Source organism: Nicotiana attenuata, chromosome 1 (genome assembly GCF_001879085.1).
Source record: "Nicotiana attenuata strain UT chromosome 1, NIATTr2, whole genome shotgun sequence".
In the NCBI taxonomy this organism is placed as follows: domain Eukaryota; kingdom Viridiplantae; phylum Streptophyta; class Magnoliopsida; order Solanales; family Solanaceae; genus Nicotiana; species Nicotiana attenuata.
The window spans coordinates 42,898,704-42,915,488 of NC_031989.1; the positions used below are offsets into that span (position 1 = coordinate 42,898,704).

Here is a 16,785-nt window from a genome sequence, read left to right on the forward strand (position 1 = left end):
ATCCTCGCGCCTTAAATATTTTGAATCTTGGAGATTCTGAACTTGAAAATTTCTTTTTGATCTGGGTGGTCGAAGAAATTTTAAAAAACAATTCTAGTTGATAAGCATCCAAAGTTTTCTTTTCTATTTTGTGATGCATTTATTTACTTTTTATGGTTTAGTCGCCATAAAACCTAATAATAATAATAAAATAATAATAATAATAATAATGCACAAATTTTTTTATGTAAAATAAAAAAGATCAAAAAAAAAAGTTTGAATTAACCAATATTTTCGATGAGAAAAGTAAATGATAAACTATCTGGCTGTAACAACTCACTTTCTTGTTTATTACTATTACAGTATTACAGAAAATAAAGTTTTATATTACAATATCCGTAGCGACCTCTTTAATCATCACCAAGAGTAGTATTATATGTCGTTGTTTGTAGTAACGACCTACCTAACATCTATTGTATGGACTATTTGTATCTCTTTGACGAGCTTCGTCGCCACAAAAGCTAATAATAAAATAACAAGAACAAAACAACAAGGGCGGACGCACGTCACATATCCATGCCTTGGAGAAAATTTTAGACAAAGCTTGTATAAGAAAAATAATATATTTGGATTCAACAACTCACTTTCATGTTTATTACTGTTAAAGCATTACATAAAATAAAATTTTCAGTACTAGATATGCCTGGCAATCTTCTTAGTCGCAGCCAAAAGTAACTTATAAAAGGTTTTCAATGACAACCCATACAGTCGCACCACAAGTTATGCTATATATGTCGCCTTTCCAAGTGGAGGCATAGCTAAAATCGTTTTCATTATTTACTTTTTGTGGCGATTTCAGTTTATGTAGCGATCTTTTGTGGCGACTATGGCGACCAATTTAGTCGCCACGAAGAGTTATGGGATATGTCAGCGTTGAGAGAGGCAACCAACTAAAGTCATCTTTGTGGCGCAATATTTATATATTGTGGCGACTAAAGGTTTTAGTGCGACCTGCCGCGGCGATCCTTTTAGTCGCCACCAAAAGTTATACTAATATGTCGCCAACCTAGCGAAAATTTATTTGTGCACGTTGTTTACTTTTGTGGTGAGCTTTGTGGTCACAAAACCTAATAATAGAAATATAATACCACCAATAAGGGTTGTGGTAGAGTGGTAAGTACTCCTTCATCCTTAACCAGAGGTCTTGAGTTCGAGCCCTGGGTATGGAGTCGCGTTTGTTAGGGAGCGCTTTATCCCCCAATGTGAGACTTCCCAGTGCGAATCTGGATTAGTCGGGCCCCAATGTGGGCACCGGATGAGAAATCAAAAAAAAAAAAAAAATACCAAAGGAATATATGACATTACTTTTGGCGGCCAGAAAATCATCACTGAATACTTAAAAACTTCTTTCCTGTAGTGAATACTTTAATTTTGAATTAACATTCAGAACATCAACTTCTTTGGATGCTATAATATCAATCATCATAAATCATACATTCTTTTCTGTCAATGAAAGAATGTTCATATCTCAAATTGGTAAATCTATTTCACTGTATATTCAAAATCAAATAATGGCTTGTTGTCTTTCAAGTTCCACAAGAAAAAGGCGCTTCACAGTTTCTGTAAACAAACTTTCAGGAGAAACCCAATTCAGATTCAAGACTACAATAACCGAGTCGAACAGCCCACCAGCAAAGCCACAATAACTGTTGTTTTTACCTTAATCTACACTGCATATACAGGGTGCATTATATGAAGTGGATAAACTGAATATGACTCCGGTACCTGTTGAAAAACACTCACGATACGATGAAATGAGTACCAGACTCAAGACTCTGCAGAAGCTCATGGAAATAACATGCTAGCTCGATATGGAAATTTATGCAGCACTGCAGCCGCCTTCCCTTTCAAGATGATTGAGCAAGTGTCAAATCTGTGGTAGACAAAGTTCCAGACTGGTCAACATCAAGATTTTCAAACTCGTCCAACAAAAGTGAAACGTCATCTTGGTTGATCTTCCCCATCTCCTTAAGTTTATAAACCACAAATTCAGCAGCCCTTCGCATATGAAAAGTGAAGAAAAGTTAGAAAAACTTGATCTTGAAGTTGAAACACAATGGAGTAGAATATAAAAGTACTCCCTCTGTCCCAATTTATGAGGTACTCTTTTCTTTTTAGTCTGTCCTAACAAGAGTGTCACCTATATTTAGAAACAATTTAACTTTAAAATTTCTCTTTTACCCTTAATGACATTATTTAAACGACACAAATATATAAGGCTTGTTTTATACCACAAATTTCAAAAGTCTTCATCTATTTTTTTAAAAAAAATTGTGCCTGGTCAAACAATGCCACATAAATTGGGACGGAAGGAGTAGTTCTTATTTAACATACTCAACAGGCTAATTATTGGTAATAGGCTTTTAAGGTTTATATAACTTACCCTACAAGCCCATCATTATCAAGATCAGCTTCTTCCAAGTCTACATTTGTCATCCTTCTTGTAAGAACCAACTTCACCAGCTCCTTCCGTCTCTTTTCTGTGTTGACTTCAGCGACATAAAGGAAGAACTGAGCCAAACAAATGGTGCTAGTCAAAATCCAAAACACAGCAAAAATGCGCCCCGCTCTTGTTGAGAAGCTTTTGTCTCCATATCCTAAGGTTGTGATGGTAGAACAGACACAATAAAAGGCATCAATGGTACTTAACTTTTCTACCTTGGTGAGGAACACCGTTCCAACAACTATTAGCACCACGAGAGAGACCGTTGTGACAAGACACTTGTACCTTAATTTGTTTGTTTCAATTTCTTTTAGAATTTCACTTGGAATAACTTTACGACGCACGTGCATTGCTTTGATTAATAGTGTTTCCTGCTTCTCCACTAAGTAGTCTGCTCCTTCGCTTAGAACCATTCCGACAAGTGCCATCCCGGAGAAAACAAAGACGGAAGCAAGCAGTTTAGAAGTTGTACTATCCGGCACAAGGTCCCCATATCCAACAGTGGTCATTGTAACAACACAAAAGTAAACAGAATCAAGAACTCCGTTTACTTTCTTTCCCTCGATCTGGTTCTGAACAAAGTAAAAGCACATGGTACCAATAGCCAAGTATATAACCAAGTAAAACATGACTTTTTTGAAACTTGGATGGAGTTTATCCAAAATTGAATCAGAACGTGGGAGTGATTGGTTGTCCTTTGTGTCATTTATCTCTCCAGGAAAGAATTCGGCCATAGGAGCACTTTTAAATCGGCGTAATCTTCTTCTCATTGGGTCAACATTTTGACAGGCTTGAGGGGGCAGATCTAATAAAGGCTGCTTTATGTTGCTGTCTGCCATTTCAAGCAGAATCAAGTACCTCTAAAATGCTGAAAGAAATTAAGGATAAGGACGCTGTTAGTTCAAAAATCGCAACCAATACGCTAATGAATTGTGTTTTCTCAGTAGAGAAGCTCAACTTTTAAGCCAAAAAAGGAAAACTAGCAAGATTGTAAAATAATGTATTAAGTCAATCTTCTCACATTATTCATACACAATTGCACCTTGCTTTTCAGAAACACAACTTAGCATTAAAGTGTGAAAGGAGTCGAAGACTGGATAGGTGCAACTTATAACGAACTCATAAGCATACTACATTCGCAAAAAATTATGGTTTTCAGTACATAATACCACACAACTGGGTCGTTGTTGTTGTTGTTGTTAATACCACACAACTGTAATGCAACTTGTGTTGGCATTATTAAGGCCTATGACAATGTCACATACTAGATTACCATCTTTTTTTAAATTTCCAGCATAAATCAGTCTGGTCTTCCTATGCATTATTTTACAAACTCGCCTGGTTGCAGATTGCATTCTGCTTATATTCTAATTCTAGGATATGGAGGTATAGACTGGTCCACTCGATGCTAATATTGATCGCAATCTTTACGAGGTAACTGCTAGCTGTGCGGTCACATGCATGCTGCTTCTTGCTAGAGATTGATGAATTTTCTAATATGTTTGGTGACTATGCTGAAAAGGCTGAGTACAAAGGGAACTTATCTTTCAAATATTTTGGAAGTCCCAAACGACTGAGCTAACTCCAAATTGTTTCAGATTTAAATGGAAAAAGGAATGGCTAAACTTAACAGCTGAAAGATGTCAGCTGTCTTATACACTTTTTTTTGGATAAACAGGAAATTCCCGAGGGCGATCCAGTCAGTTCAAAACTCGGTAGATAATGGGCCCACTCTTTTACCTGCCTCCGGTTAAATACCAGGCTTATGTCTGCGGCGGAGTTCGAACACATGAGTGTGCCTAATACACACATCACGCGTTGCACTCTTACCGCTAGACCAAAGCCCCGAGAGCAATATAATCCGTCTTACACTAGAAGAGCTTTTCTATTTTAGCATAGTTTCTTTTGCATCCCACAGGATCAAAAGTCAAAACCTCTGGAGAAAGATGTGTGGCAAATGGAAGGTGTTAAGCGTTCCTCCAGCTTAAATTTGTTGGTAGTCAGATTCACAAACAAAGGACGACTGTGGCTTGGGTTTATACTAGTTATGAGTGAAGCTAAGGTCCACTAACAAGCAGTGGGGTACAAGTTCAACTGAACCCAGTATTTTCGACACTAAACATGGATATATATATATGTAAAAAGGACTAAAGTTAGCAAATATTAATTATGAATCCATAATTTCAAAATTACACAAGTTCATGATTAAAAATTTTAAAGTCTAAACTTATCAAGTTTAAATCTTGGATACTAACAACAAATCTCATTTTATGCCAAGAAAGAAAGATTTTCAGTACTAAAATCTTTTCTTTCTTGGCTTTCAGTTGGAAAACTGTTCTTGCAAAATTTTTTTTTTTTTTTTTTTTTTTTTTTTTTTTGCAAAAACTCTTATTCAACTTTTTGAACAAAACGCTAGCTAAATATAAAAAATTGAGAATTGCATTGCAAATTTGCAACATTCCTCGTCCACATATCCCTTGGCATCATAATTTATAAGCAGAGGTAAACTCAATATGTAGAGTCAAAAGTCAATGGATTTAGTCATTTAGAGTGGTTGAATTATTATATACTTCTATATATTTTTAAATTTTTTTGCAAATCCAAAAGCATTCCTCATAATGTAGATCCGCCCTCGTTCACAAATCAAAAACCTAGTTATTCAGCAGTCAATTCCAGCATAATTCAGCAAAATTTTCTCATAAAGCAACGGTAAACAAAGAGGAAAAGATAAACTAAAAGAAAGAGTACTGTAGCGTCAACTGTCAAGATCAGCACATATACTCTAAGATATACTTAATAGATCTAAACAAAATAATAATTCTACAAAAATTGTTCATTAGCTTGAATTACCTGAAAAAAACAGAGCAACTTACTTGTTCTACTCCAATGGAATATGCTTCTGCTTGAAATTCTGCTTCGATTACAAATTAAACTGCAAAAAAAGAGTTGTAATTATCATAAATTTGTTGTTTATTAGCTACAGCTGCATTTATTCTTCAATTTGTGAAGCGTAATCGCAACTTTACAGAGTCATTTTTGCTGTTATTTTCAGCTCCGTTGACAAGAATGAGAATATCTTTTTTGGATTATCGTTATTCCAGTGATTGAAAATAAACTTTATTTAATTTCTCCACTGCCCTTTGCTTGGTCTTTTTTATGTTTTAAATTGACACGTAAGCATTTCAATAAATAAAATAAAATTGTAAAGAATAACAAGCCTCCTATTTATAGGGTTGTGGGTAGTTAAATAATAAGTAGTATTGAAAGTTGGGGATTAAAATTGGTATATATATAACTGAACACTTATAGCATTATTATAGGTAAAACTTATTCAAAAATTAATTATTTTTCTTTTTTTAATGTCACATATAAAAGATAAGAAAATTATTCAGATTTAAAATCTCAAAAGATATGCATATTTCACTAGGTAAATATTGACGAAAGCTAATACATTATTACCAAATTCACAACTAAACATACAACGATTTAAACTCTAATGCACATATTTTAAAGCTACTAAAAAAATAAAATCTTTCCATATTGATGGAAGAATTTTGTAATTGTAGTTGTTTCATATATTTTATTTTTTACTACCGAGTAACGCTTGAATTTGTGAAGATTCATGTTCAAAATTTCAGCAAAAGGTATCCAGTGGAAAATATGTATCTTATGCAAGATAGAAACTTTGTTCAATGGAAAAGACCGTACGCATATTTTTAGAATTCTTATTAGTAATCTTAAAGATTCTATATGGCTGTTATATAGAGGTAATTTACAAAGAACGTTCTGCTATAAGTATGGATGTTGTTGTTATAAGTAAAAAAACTTTTTATAGAGAGGTAAATATAAATTAAAAAAAAATCGGTTATGAGAAAAACTTGGCTTTTATAGTGAACAATTGTTATATAGGAATGTTGTTTATAGAGAAGTCTGACCGTGTATATGTGTGTCACACGGTAAACTTATCTATATAATTATACTTGTTCAACCAAACATGACAGTATTGTACTTATGTTATGGCAAATAAATAGGTTATTATTATAATTACTAGTATTAGTACCCGCGTAATATACGGTCAATATCAAAAGGAAACTAATTATAGCATATTAATATTCATATCCTAATTATAATATCACATCAAAATTAATACTTTAATTATCTTTTTTAGGCCATATTTTCTTATAGTATTTCTAATACGAACACATGAAAAAAAAAAAAATTAAAGACTGTTAAAGTAATTTTAACATGCTTTCAAGTTAAGAAAATAGAAGAAAGCTTTGGAATTTAATTTTTATAGTCAATTTGTATCACAAATTTTATTATTAATAATATATCCGTTTTCATCTATATAAATATCCTTTGAAAAATATCATATTAATATTTTTTTTCTTTCCAAATTTTTACTCTGGCAATGTAAAGACATACACAAATATGACAGTGAAAATTACATTGTACTTATGTTCAAGCAAATAAATAGGTTATTGTTATAATTATTATACAATATAATTATCATATTATACAGTCAGACTTCTCTATAACAACATCCTTATATAACAATATTTCACTATAAAAGTCAAGTTTTTTCAGAACCAAATTTCGTGTTCTGTTATAATATATATTTTCTATAACAGCAATTCACTATAACATTCAAATATATCTAAAACAAACGATACTATTATAGAGAGGTTTGACTGTACAATTATTAAAATAATAATTATACAGTATGATAATTATACATAACTTTCTAAACCCTATATGTTTAAAAACCACAACAATAAATGCAACAGATGCTCAAGTTTGTTGACAAAAAAAAAAATTAGAAAAATGAAAATTTACGACCTAAGAAAATTGGTAAGAGAGGAAGCTTTTGCTTCTTAAATCATGTGTGATTATGTGAAGCAAAAGCTGGAAATCTAAATTTCTGGTTTTCTATATTCTAATCTAGAGTTAACCTCAGCTGCATTTCTTTAATATGGCAATTCATGTGTAGGACCGGGGAGGGGCGATTTAGTTCACGATTTAAATTATATATACCGACATAATAAATACTTGTTAGTTCATCGAGTAAGAAAATATAAGCATTTTCTTATATCGTGAGTCGTTTTTAGTCACCTCCAAAAATTGTGATGGGATGAATAGGATCCATTCAGCCTAAACCTGATATATCAGAATCAAACTCTAGAAATAAAAAAAAATTCTAGTATCGAACACTCTCCTTTTTAATAGACCTTAGACGACCCAAATCTCAATTCATTGAGGTTCTAATATGATTACGGGACACATAATGGAAGGAAAGATCGTCCCATATTACACGTTAACTCTAAGTTTAGTAAAAAAGAAAGCCATAGGATAATTTGCCGTTCCTATTCCTAACGGCAAAAATTAATTAATAAATAAAAACCGTGCGATATGTATCAAAATGATTATATCTTAATTATGTCGATGACACAACTTGTTTTAAGCTTCAAATCAAAAATAAACACTCGATATCTAATACTTGCTGATATCTATATTTCATTAATATCTATCTATATGCCGAAATATCTTCTTTTAACTTCATGTTATGTAAAATTATACCAAACAAGTTGAAATAGAGGAATTACTATTTTATTTTCACTTACGTATGTGTGTATTTCAACGGTATATGGTGCGAAGATTATCTTTGAGGAAGGTCGATTTTATGATTATTAGTTCATGACGCATGTTTTTTAGTTATACGATCATTTCAAATAAACTATAACACAAGAGCTAGATAAAAAGGAATTTGTTTCTATTCAAATTGCAAGGGATCATTATGAGATTATTTTCTCAATATTTGGATGTCAATTTCTTTTCATAAAAAATAAGGCATGTTTATTATTATTTCAGAAAGATTAAGGGTCTAAACTTAATTTTGTTCAAACCTCAGAGCTCTAACAAATAACTTTATTAAATAAAAAGGGCATAGCTCTAAATCTTCGTCTTCTTTCCTCTGTAAAACCTTCGTCCTCTACGCTTAAACCCTAGAGCTCTAAATTCCTCAAAAATGTCCGCTATAGCTCGATCGAAATCGCGCATTTTCTCAATAATTTCACGAAGTAATCGCCGATTTTCTTCAAATGTAACTACAGAACCTCCAAAGGAACCAATAATCTCTTCATCTTCTCTCCTCAAAGATCAGCCTCCGCCACCTCAGAATCAGTCTCCTCCTAATCCGGAAGCTTCTGGAACTGAGAAGAATCGGTGGAGTTTTCTTAAGTATAGCGTTATTGCTGCCGTCACTGGTGGTGTTGCCACTGCTGGTTACGCTAGCTATGGTTAGTTTTTTTTTTTTTTGAAATATTTTTCGGTTTGTTATTAGGTAGGTGTTACGCTAGCTTGAATTAGGGAATTTGGACGTTTTGATGTTGATATTCATCTGCATGGGAGCATGCTTTTAATTTTGAAATGAAGTGAAATGTGCTGAATGAAATGTAGTGGATAATGGATACTTAGGATTCTTGTAGTCGATCTCAACTTGAAATCTAGTGTATATATGTGTGCGTGCGTGCGCGAAGTAGTCACATAAGAAATCCTCTAAGAGTTCGCTAAAGTTTATGTGTGCCCACACGTTTGTGTGTGTGAATGAATGTGTGTGTGTGGGTGAAGCAGTCACATAGAAATTCTCTAAGAGCTCGAAAAGTGGATGTGTGTGTGTAACTGAGAAGAATCCGTGGTGTTCTTTTAACTATAGGGCTATTGCTGCCGTCACAGGGAGTGTTGGCACAGCTGGTTACCCTACTGGTTCGTTATTTATTTTTTGCTTTTTTTTTTTTTGGGATATTATTGGCATTGTTTCATTGTATTGGGGTTTTAAGATGTTTTAAAGTTGATATTGGATTTGTCATATGCATTTGAGCATAGAATGAAGTGAAGTGAGCTGAATAGTATGCAATTGATGCAGAGGATTCTTATAGCGGACTTCAAATACTTTGGGATTGAATGTGTTTCGGGATCGTGAAATATTAATGAAAATACTTTATGTGATACGGAATGAATTGTTCTCTAAAGTAAACTCTGAAATGTTCAATTTTGTGGTCTGATAGCATAAGAGTGAATTTTGACTCTTCGTGGAAGGATTTGTTAGTGTTCCTTGTAGTGATGTAGCAATGCTTGCTGACGTGTTACATCTTAGTTTTGGTCTTATCAAATTCAGTGAAAGTTGCAGACCTCCAGGAAAAGGAAAGTTATTGTTTGCGTTATCTGTATCAGCATAGCTTATTTCATAAAGTTTTACTATACCAAATAAAACTAGTTGGAAGCACAGCAACATGTTCCAGGTTTTATCCGTCCAACTTTGGATCTGGCTATCGTTCTAATCTCCCTGTATCTCTTATTTGCTTAGTGATGTAGTCATGTCTTTATAACTCTCCAGTTAGTTTTCTTCATGCGAAGTTTCAGCTGTGAAGCAAGTATTACTGCTTAGTTTGTAGCTAAATTTCCATGTGGTATTGGTTAACATGTTTGTTGGGGGAAGCCAAAAACTTTTACGAGATCATTTGTAGTTGCTCTTTTGTTAGTTTATGTTGCTCAAGGTGGAGTTTGGTCAAGTGTTAGAAATGGACTGTATGTGTATATAGATTGTCTATGCGGAAACAAGAGGTAAGGGGATACTTCTTGGTAAAAAACCTAGTTGGTCTGACAGATTTATCAATATTTTTCATTCTCGACTTCTCGTGCATATAATTCACAACCTTTGGCTTATCCTTTATCTGCAGCATACACATTGGATGAAATTGAGGATAAGACCAAAACTTTGCGTGAATCTGCGAAATATACTGTTGGGGATGATGCATCTGCTACCGATGTGAGTCTTGTCTTGCACTGCTTTATTTTGCTTATTGTGAGCTTATGGTGAATTTTTGCTTGTTTGAAATTAAGCTTTTGACACACATGCACATGCGCGCTCTCACATACACATTTATATTCTGCTTAGTATGGTTGTGGGTGAAGGTTAGCCCTACTTATTGCAAATTCAGCGCTATGCACTTCTCAGCTTCAACTGATCCATTTGATTCACGTTCACTGTTTGTGCTTATCTTTTGCAACATATTGCTAATCATGGACCCCTCAAAATTTGAAAGGGAATCTAAGTGAAATGACAGGATTTGTCAACGAACTCTAGAGCCTAAATCACATACTACACGAATAAACAGCTCATAGATTATATGCTTGGTATTATATGCATTTGTTCATCTTTTACCTATATAATCTTTTGGCAGTGGTATTTGAGCATGAGTAGAATAAGAGACTAATTTGTTTTCCTTTTTCCGTGCAGAAATTTCAAGCTTTATTATACTCCTCGGCAATGACAGGTTGGTGATGATTCTGACTTGTCTATTCTACACATCTCTTATTTTTAGTCAAGAAGGGGTTGCTTCTTCTTATTTGTGTGGCTTTTTGTCCACATTCATGTCAACTAAGTATAAGTTATGCTATCACAACACTTTGTATTTGTTATGACTTATGTGTATTCTATACCATAATTTTTTTTAAAACTGGAAACACAAGCTAGGTACCAAGACTATTATTATAGACATCCTCGTGTTTTCAGCAATGCTTTTCCATTTCAATGATAGAATTCAAGCATTAGTTTGTTAATTTTAAATTGCTTGACATTTCTATGACCTGATCAGTGTATTGTGGCCTGCAAAAGTCCGTACTAGCTTCAGATTATGCAATCTCATTTTCGGCACATGAAAGTTTCTGCTGCACAGTAGGTGGATGTCTATCCTGCAGTTTGTAGTGTAGAGTGTAACTGATTTATGGTTCTATCCGTGCATTGACTTATTGGAGCTTGTGATTTAAAGGCACATGGATGTGGGTAGTTCGCGGGTTTAAGTATATTGCACATCCCACTGCTAGTATGAAAAAAGTAAAACACATGTTCTACTGCTTAGTAATTTGCTGGGTTTTATTGGAGAATCACATGCTGTAATACGTTTTCTTAATGCTGTGGTGTATGATGTTATTTACACGCGTTCCCTACTTTTTGTTAATTATTAACTTAAAGCCCCAGAGTCTCTTTTAAAGCTGTTGTATTGGTTCATTTCTTTGATATTCCAGTGCCTGCCAAGCTAGTTGAGTTTTACATTGACCTGAGGCGGTTGACCGAGGAGCAAGTTCGAGTTGAGTCCTTTACATGCAATTTTAGTTTTTAATCCCTCTCTTCTTATGCTTCATCCTTCACCAAATTCACCTCAGATCTATGTGCTCTGTTTTAGGGTTTTAGTGAACCAACATCAGACCAGCTCCTGCCAGATTTGCACCCACTGGAGCAGCATGTCTTTACTCTTGTTCTTGATCTTAGCGAGACATTGATATACTCTGATTGGAAGGTAGAAATCCAAGTCATGAACTTGTTAATTTTTTGTGAATTAGTGGCTTGGACTTGCTTTAATTATTTTATGGATCATTATTAGTAATTAGTGCGATACTTTGGCAATTCAGTTTAGAGTTTCCTTGTGGTTTTTCCTCCTGATATAGCTTTTTTTCCCCCTCAAAGCATTCAGATTTTCCATCGTTTAACTTTTCCTTCATGACTACTGACTTCCGTAGTCCTTTAAAAGCGTGACAGAGGCTGGAGAACATTCAAAAGACCTGGGGTTGATGCTTTTTTGGAACATTTAGCTCAATATTTTGAGATCGTTGTATACTCTGATCAACTGAACATGGTAACCGTCACTTTCACTTCCTTCATAGTGTGTTCTAAGTGTTGTTTCAGTTATGCAATCAAAACTTCTGCTTGTGGTTTTGCAGTATGTTGATCCTGTTATCGAAAGATTGGATCCAAAGCACTGCATCCGTTATAGGCTGTCAAGAGGTGCAACTAGATATGTTGATGGCAAGCATTACAGAGTATGTTTCTTAGCTTCATCCTCTAAATGTTCTAGACTAATAGCCTGTTTGGCCAAGCTTATTTTTGGCCAAAAGTGCTTTTTTTTTTTTGCCAAAAGCACTTTTGGCAAAAAATTGAGGTGTTTGGCCAAGCTTCTGGAAGTAAAAAAAGTGCTTTTGAGGAGAAGCAGAAAAAAGTAGCTTATCTCCAAAAGCACTTTTTTGAGAAGCACTTTTGAGAAAAATACACTTAGAAGTAGTTTTTTAAAGCTTGGCCAAACACTAATTGCTGCTCAGAAGTGCTTTTCAAACTAATTAGCCAAACACAAACTGCTTCTCACCAAAGGTACTTTTGTGAAAAAGCACTTTTGAAAAAAAGCACTTCTTAAAATAAGCTGATTTTTGCAGCTTGGCCAAACGGGCTATAAGTCTTTGATTATTTGTATTTGTCGCACTCTCTTCACTTAATAGCTAATCCTTGATATATGTTAACATTGTTTTAGTATGGCAGTTCTAATAGAAAATACCTTTAATTGATTTAAGAAAAAAGAGAGTGAGTAGAAGCATAACATTGATGATGCATTGTGTTTAGATACTTGATTAAAATTGAGAGTTTCGAATAATGAAGAGCAAAAAGTGTCCTTCATCTGTATATGAGTAAACGAACTGAAATTTTGTGACAAGCATGTATTGCTTTTGTGCATTTGCTTCTTAAATCATCTCTAGTGGACAATTATGTACTTTGTATCTCCTTTTTTCGTCTTTCGATAAAGAGAGAGTGGAGGGTGTTATTGGAACTTAGGGGAGGCTTGATCAAGTTTGAAAGAATCAAGAGGCATGCAAATTAAACAGGTTACGTCTAGTTGATATTTTAGAAAGGCTGAAGGAGACAAATTGAAATATAGGATTCAGGAAGTAAAGTTAAGTTGTCCTGTGTCAGTTTTGCATAATAAAATGCGATAGATTCCTATTTTACATCTCACTGAGAGGTTACAGCAAAAAAGGCCCTGCTGAGCAAGGACCAAATCAGGCTATGCCTTTTGGCAGTATTTTCACATAATACATTAACATTTCAGGGGGTGAATGAATTTCTCATATAGACCGTGGTAATAGAAACTCAGTAAGAATCTAGCCACTTGTAAACTTCTTGAACTATGCATAGTCGAAAGGCTTTAGCTTCTGGCTTAGCTTTCAAAAGATAGAGCATCTTTCTTTTTTTGAATTAATGTGCAAATGCTGGCCTTCTCTTAATAGGTTGTTTGACTCTTTACCCTAGCCTGTTGGAAACACCGAAAACATCTACAATTTGATGGCAGGGCTTGGCTGAGTAAGACCATGCACCGAGTAGTTGATTATTCTCATTCCTTGTCATCCTTGTAATGTTGATATTTCTATCACGTGTAATTACTAGTGCATGTACATTCTCTGAGATATTCTTTAGGCCCCCAAGGCCTAGCTCAAGTGGCAAAGGGTGGTGGATTTGTGTCTTAGGTCACAAGTTCAAGCCCCCACTCCATGCAAAGCAAAGCCTGGTATTTAAGTGGAGAAGGGTAGAGGGGCGGGCCCATTATCCACCGAGTTTCGAAGGCTGCGGTTGGTCCAAAGGATCGGTCCCAGACGGATTTCTTGGTCATCAAAAAAAAAAAGATGTCTTTCTCGTTTTTTCTAGTCCTTTTAAAAAAAACTCATTTTGCACCTCTGTCTTCCCTTGTTCTACTTCTTGCAAATGGCAAAAATTGTGAATCCTTTTTTTGGCGCGTGCTTCTTTGGCAGGATCTTTCCAAGCTGAATCGGGATCCATCAAGAATTATATATGTGAGTGGACATGCACTAGAAAGTAGTCTTCAGCCAGAAAATTGCATAGAAATAAAACCATGGAAAGGAGAGGCGGAGGATACTGTGCTTTTGGATCTTATTCCGTTTCTTGAATGTAAGCACATTCATAAGTATAACGTACCCTAATCTTGTCTTCACTTTTGGGAGTACGGCAAGGTCACTGTTAATGACTACTTAACTTTGAGTGCAGATGTTGCTAAACATAGGCCAGCTGATATCCGAACTGTATTAGCTTCATACCAAGGACGTGATATTCCGAAGGAGTTCATTGAGCGGTCCAAGGATTACCAAAGGTCAAGTTTTCCTCTGTTGTATTTATTAGTTCTTGCTAGCTATTTAATTGCATTCCAAATCCTCAACACCTGGAACTTAGGATGCTTCTGATTTTTGTCTTGAATTTTACTCATGAAGTTTGTCTCTTCATATCCTTCCCCCGCCCTTTCTCCTCTTGAGAGAAACAAATGTTAGGAATACAAGTTTCTTCTCTATTGTTTTTCTTTTTTTTGGGGGGTGGGGTGGGGGGTGGGGATTACAGGTCTAATCTAACTTTACCTTGAACATTGGAAACATAAAGTGTTTCTTATTTGTCATAATCCCCAATAGTGGTAGCCATTTGGGCTGCGACTCTCGCGTTTTTTCTGCTTTCTCTTCTAGAGGTTGTTTTAGTCCCCTTTTGCCCCAGGGGCCAGTGGTTGATGAGATTTTCCATATTTAGTATTTACCAGAGAGGTGGTAGTCTTAACCTCTCCCTTCCCCACCCCACCGCCCACCCCCAACAAAAAAAGAAAAAAGAGAATGAAAAGAGTGCTAGTTCTAAACTTAGTTGAAAAGAATGGAAGTAGTTTGAATGAGCTCCAAGAAGCATTGGATCTCTATAAGGCACATACATTGTTTTCCTAGGCTTCTAGTTAATTTATCTTGAAAGGTTCTTATTTATTTTGTTGGGTAGGCTGTGCATTAGAGTTACAGTGGATATTTCTGTTCAAAGCATTTCTGGGCATTTTTGTTTGATTGAGCATACTTGAGATCTGCCACGCCCTAACTGTTCTCTTCTTTCGAGCTGCAAACTGTGTGCCTCCTACTATATTCGAGTCTGCACTCTGCTATGATAAGCTTTTCTTTTCTATTCTCCAATCCCGTGGACCTTTCTCTTTATTCACTTTATTTTGTTTTTGACCCCTTATTGAAATTATAGTATATTTTTGCTTGATGGTCTTTAACATAGTTGATCTGGTGGTTGCAGGCGTATGCAAGAGCAAAAGCAACATGGTCGATTCTGGCGCCGCTAGTAATACGAGTTGACAGCGAGTTAGTCTTGAGAGACAAAAATAAAAATTTTAAAAAAGGATTCCTTTGTAAGATTAGACCAGTTGATAGAAGGACGTAAAACTATAATCCCATTTTTGTGTAGCTAAGGAACAGGATTTGTTCCAGTTGAGAAAAGTTAACTCCTAACAACATGACTGTATTCTTTTTCCCCTCCAGCAAAAGGCTTTTGTCATTATCTCTTCGTAATAATAGAGAATGTCAATGTTTTGTTAGTAGCTGCTTGCATTCAGTATCTATTTTTTCTCTGAATTTTAGGACAGTGAGATATCATTACGTGATTCAACTGAATTTTATACAAAAAGCAGTCTTATTCGCTCATAAACAGCATTTCATATAATTTCCAGTAAACACTGTTATAGCACTTTCACAAACTTGAATGGTGTGTTTGATATGAAGGAAAATATTTTTCCGAAAAAAATAGTATCACTACTCTAGCGTTTTGAAACTATTTCAAAAGTTTCAAAATGGACTAATAGGGTAATCGTATTTTCCCTTTTAATGGAGGATATTTTTAAGAAAAATGTTTCTTGGTGTTTGATGACAGGAGTTACTTATTTTTTGGAAACATATTTCGTTTTCCTTCATACCGCAAAAAACATCTGAAGTTTGACAGAATGTTTGACCTCCTGCTCTGAATATGAGTTATGACGCGGGAAGTAATAGTGCATATTTGAGCATGAATCACCATTTTAGTATTTGTAAGTATCAATTTTAAAATTTAGAACTTCAGGTGAAAATTCAGTTTAAATGGGTATTTCAAGTAAAATGTTGTGAAACAAATTTTTAATGTTCATAAACTTTTTTCTCAATTGAAGTTCGTGTCCTAACACAATCTCAACTATTATGAAGTTTTTTCAACTTCAATCTTCAATTTTAAGAACATTTTTTCAGCTTCAATTCAAATATTGTCCAAAATGGTAGAAATGACACTAGGTAGCCGCTTGTAGCACTTGTATTTAAAATATATTTTGCTTTTAAAAACTATTTAATGTTTAGACATTTTTAGCAAATTTCAGATTGAATATGTTACTTCTTCTTCAAACCTTTAGGTACGAAGTTAGGCGGGGCAAGCGCACAGATAGCCATTCTTGCGGATGCTATTTAAGATTAGTCCGTACTTATCTTGTCTTGATATTTTAAACTAAAAATTTTACAGGACACTTTTGTCTTTAAAAAATTGAATTGAAATATTGAAATTCAGGATGCACTGACTAATTCCTAAATAGCAGTCCTTTAGAGTGTTAAAATAGCACGGGCTAGCCAGTTTTCGGACTGGTCATGCA

The 16,785-nt window shown here is 34.6% G+C and overlaps 2 protein-coding genes across 2 annotated transcripts; one reads left to right on the top strand and one right to left on the bottom strand.

The window, feature by feature from the left end:
- LOC109225495 (two-pore potassium channel 1-like) lies at nt 1,392–5,601 on the bottom strand. Its single transcript, XM_019390177.1, has 3 exons — nt 5,356–5,601; nt 2,423–3,350; nt 1,392–2,037 (listed from the first exon to the last, which is right to left on the bottom strand). The coding sequence occupies exons 2-3, from the start codon at nt 3,319–3,321 to the stop codon at nt 1,887–1,889; spliced, it is 1,050 nt and encodes a 349-aa protein (XP_019245722.1). The 5' UTR covers nt 3,322–3,350; nt 5,356–5,601; the 3' UTR covers nt 1,392–1,886.
- Nucleotides 8,440–15,714, top strand: LOC109225503 (mitochondrial import inner membrane translocase subunit TIM50-like). The gene is made up of 10 exons (XM_019390190.1): nt 8,440–8,778; nt 10,219–10,307; nt 10,779–10,815; nt 11,567–11,628; nt 11,725–11,838; nt 12,070–12,174; nt 12,260–12,358; nt 14,111–14,267; nt 14,364–14,466; nt 15,417–15,714. Exons 1-10 carry the CDS (start codon nt 8,508–8,510, stop codon nt 15,460–15,462), a joined length of 1,083 nt encoding a protein of 360 aa, XP_019245735.1. The 5' UTR covers nt 8,440–8,507; the 3' UTR covers nt 15,463–15,714.

What these genes read in the sequence shown, in the direction of transcription:
- LOC109225495 (XM_019390177.1), bottom strand. Translation starts at nt 3,321, where the DNA reads ATGGCAGACAGCAACATAAAGCAGCCTTTATTAGATCTGCCCCCTCAA. An exon ending in GATAATGATGGGCTTGTAGG is followed by an intron (nt 2,038 to 2,422) that starts GTAAGTTATATA and finishes TCATATGCGAAG; the next exon opens with GGCTGCTGAATTTGTGGTTT.
- LOC109225503 (XM_019390190.1), top strand. Translation starts at nt 8,508, where the DNA reads ATGTCCGCTATAGCTCGATCGAAATCGCGCATTTTCTCAATAATTTCA. An exon ending in ATGATGCATCTGCTACCGAT is followed by an intron (nt 10,308 to 10,778) that starts GTGAGTCTTGTC and finishes TTTTCCGTGCAG; the next exon opens with AAATTTCAAGCTTTATTATA. An exon ending in ACTCTGATCAACTGAACATG is followed by an intron (nt 12,175 to 12,259) that starts GTAACCGTCACT and finishes GTGGTTTTGCAG; the next exon opens with TATGTTGATCCTGTTATCGA.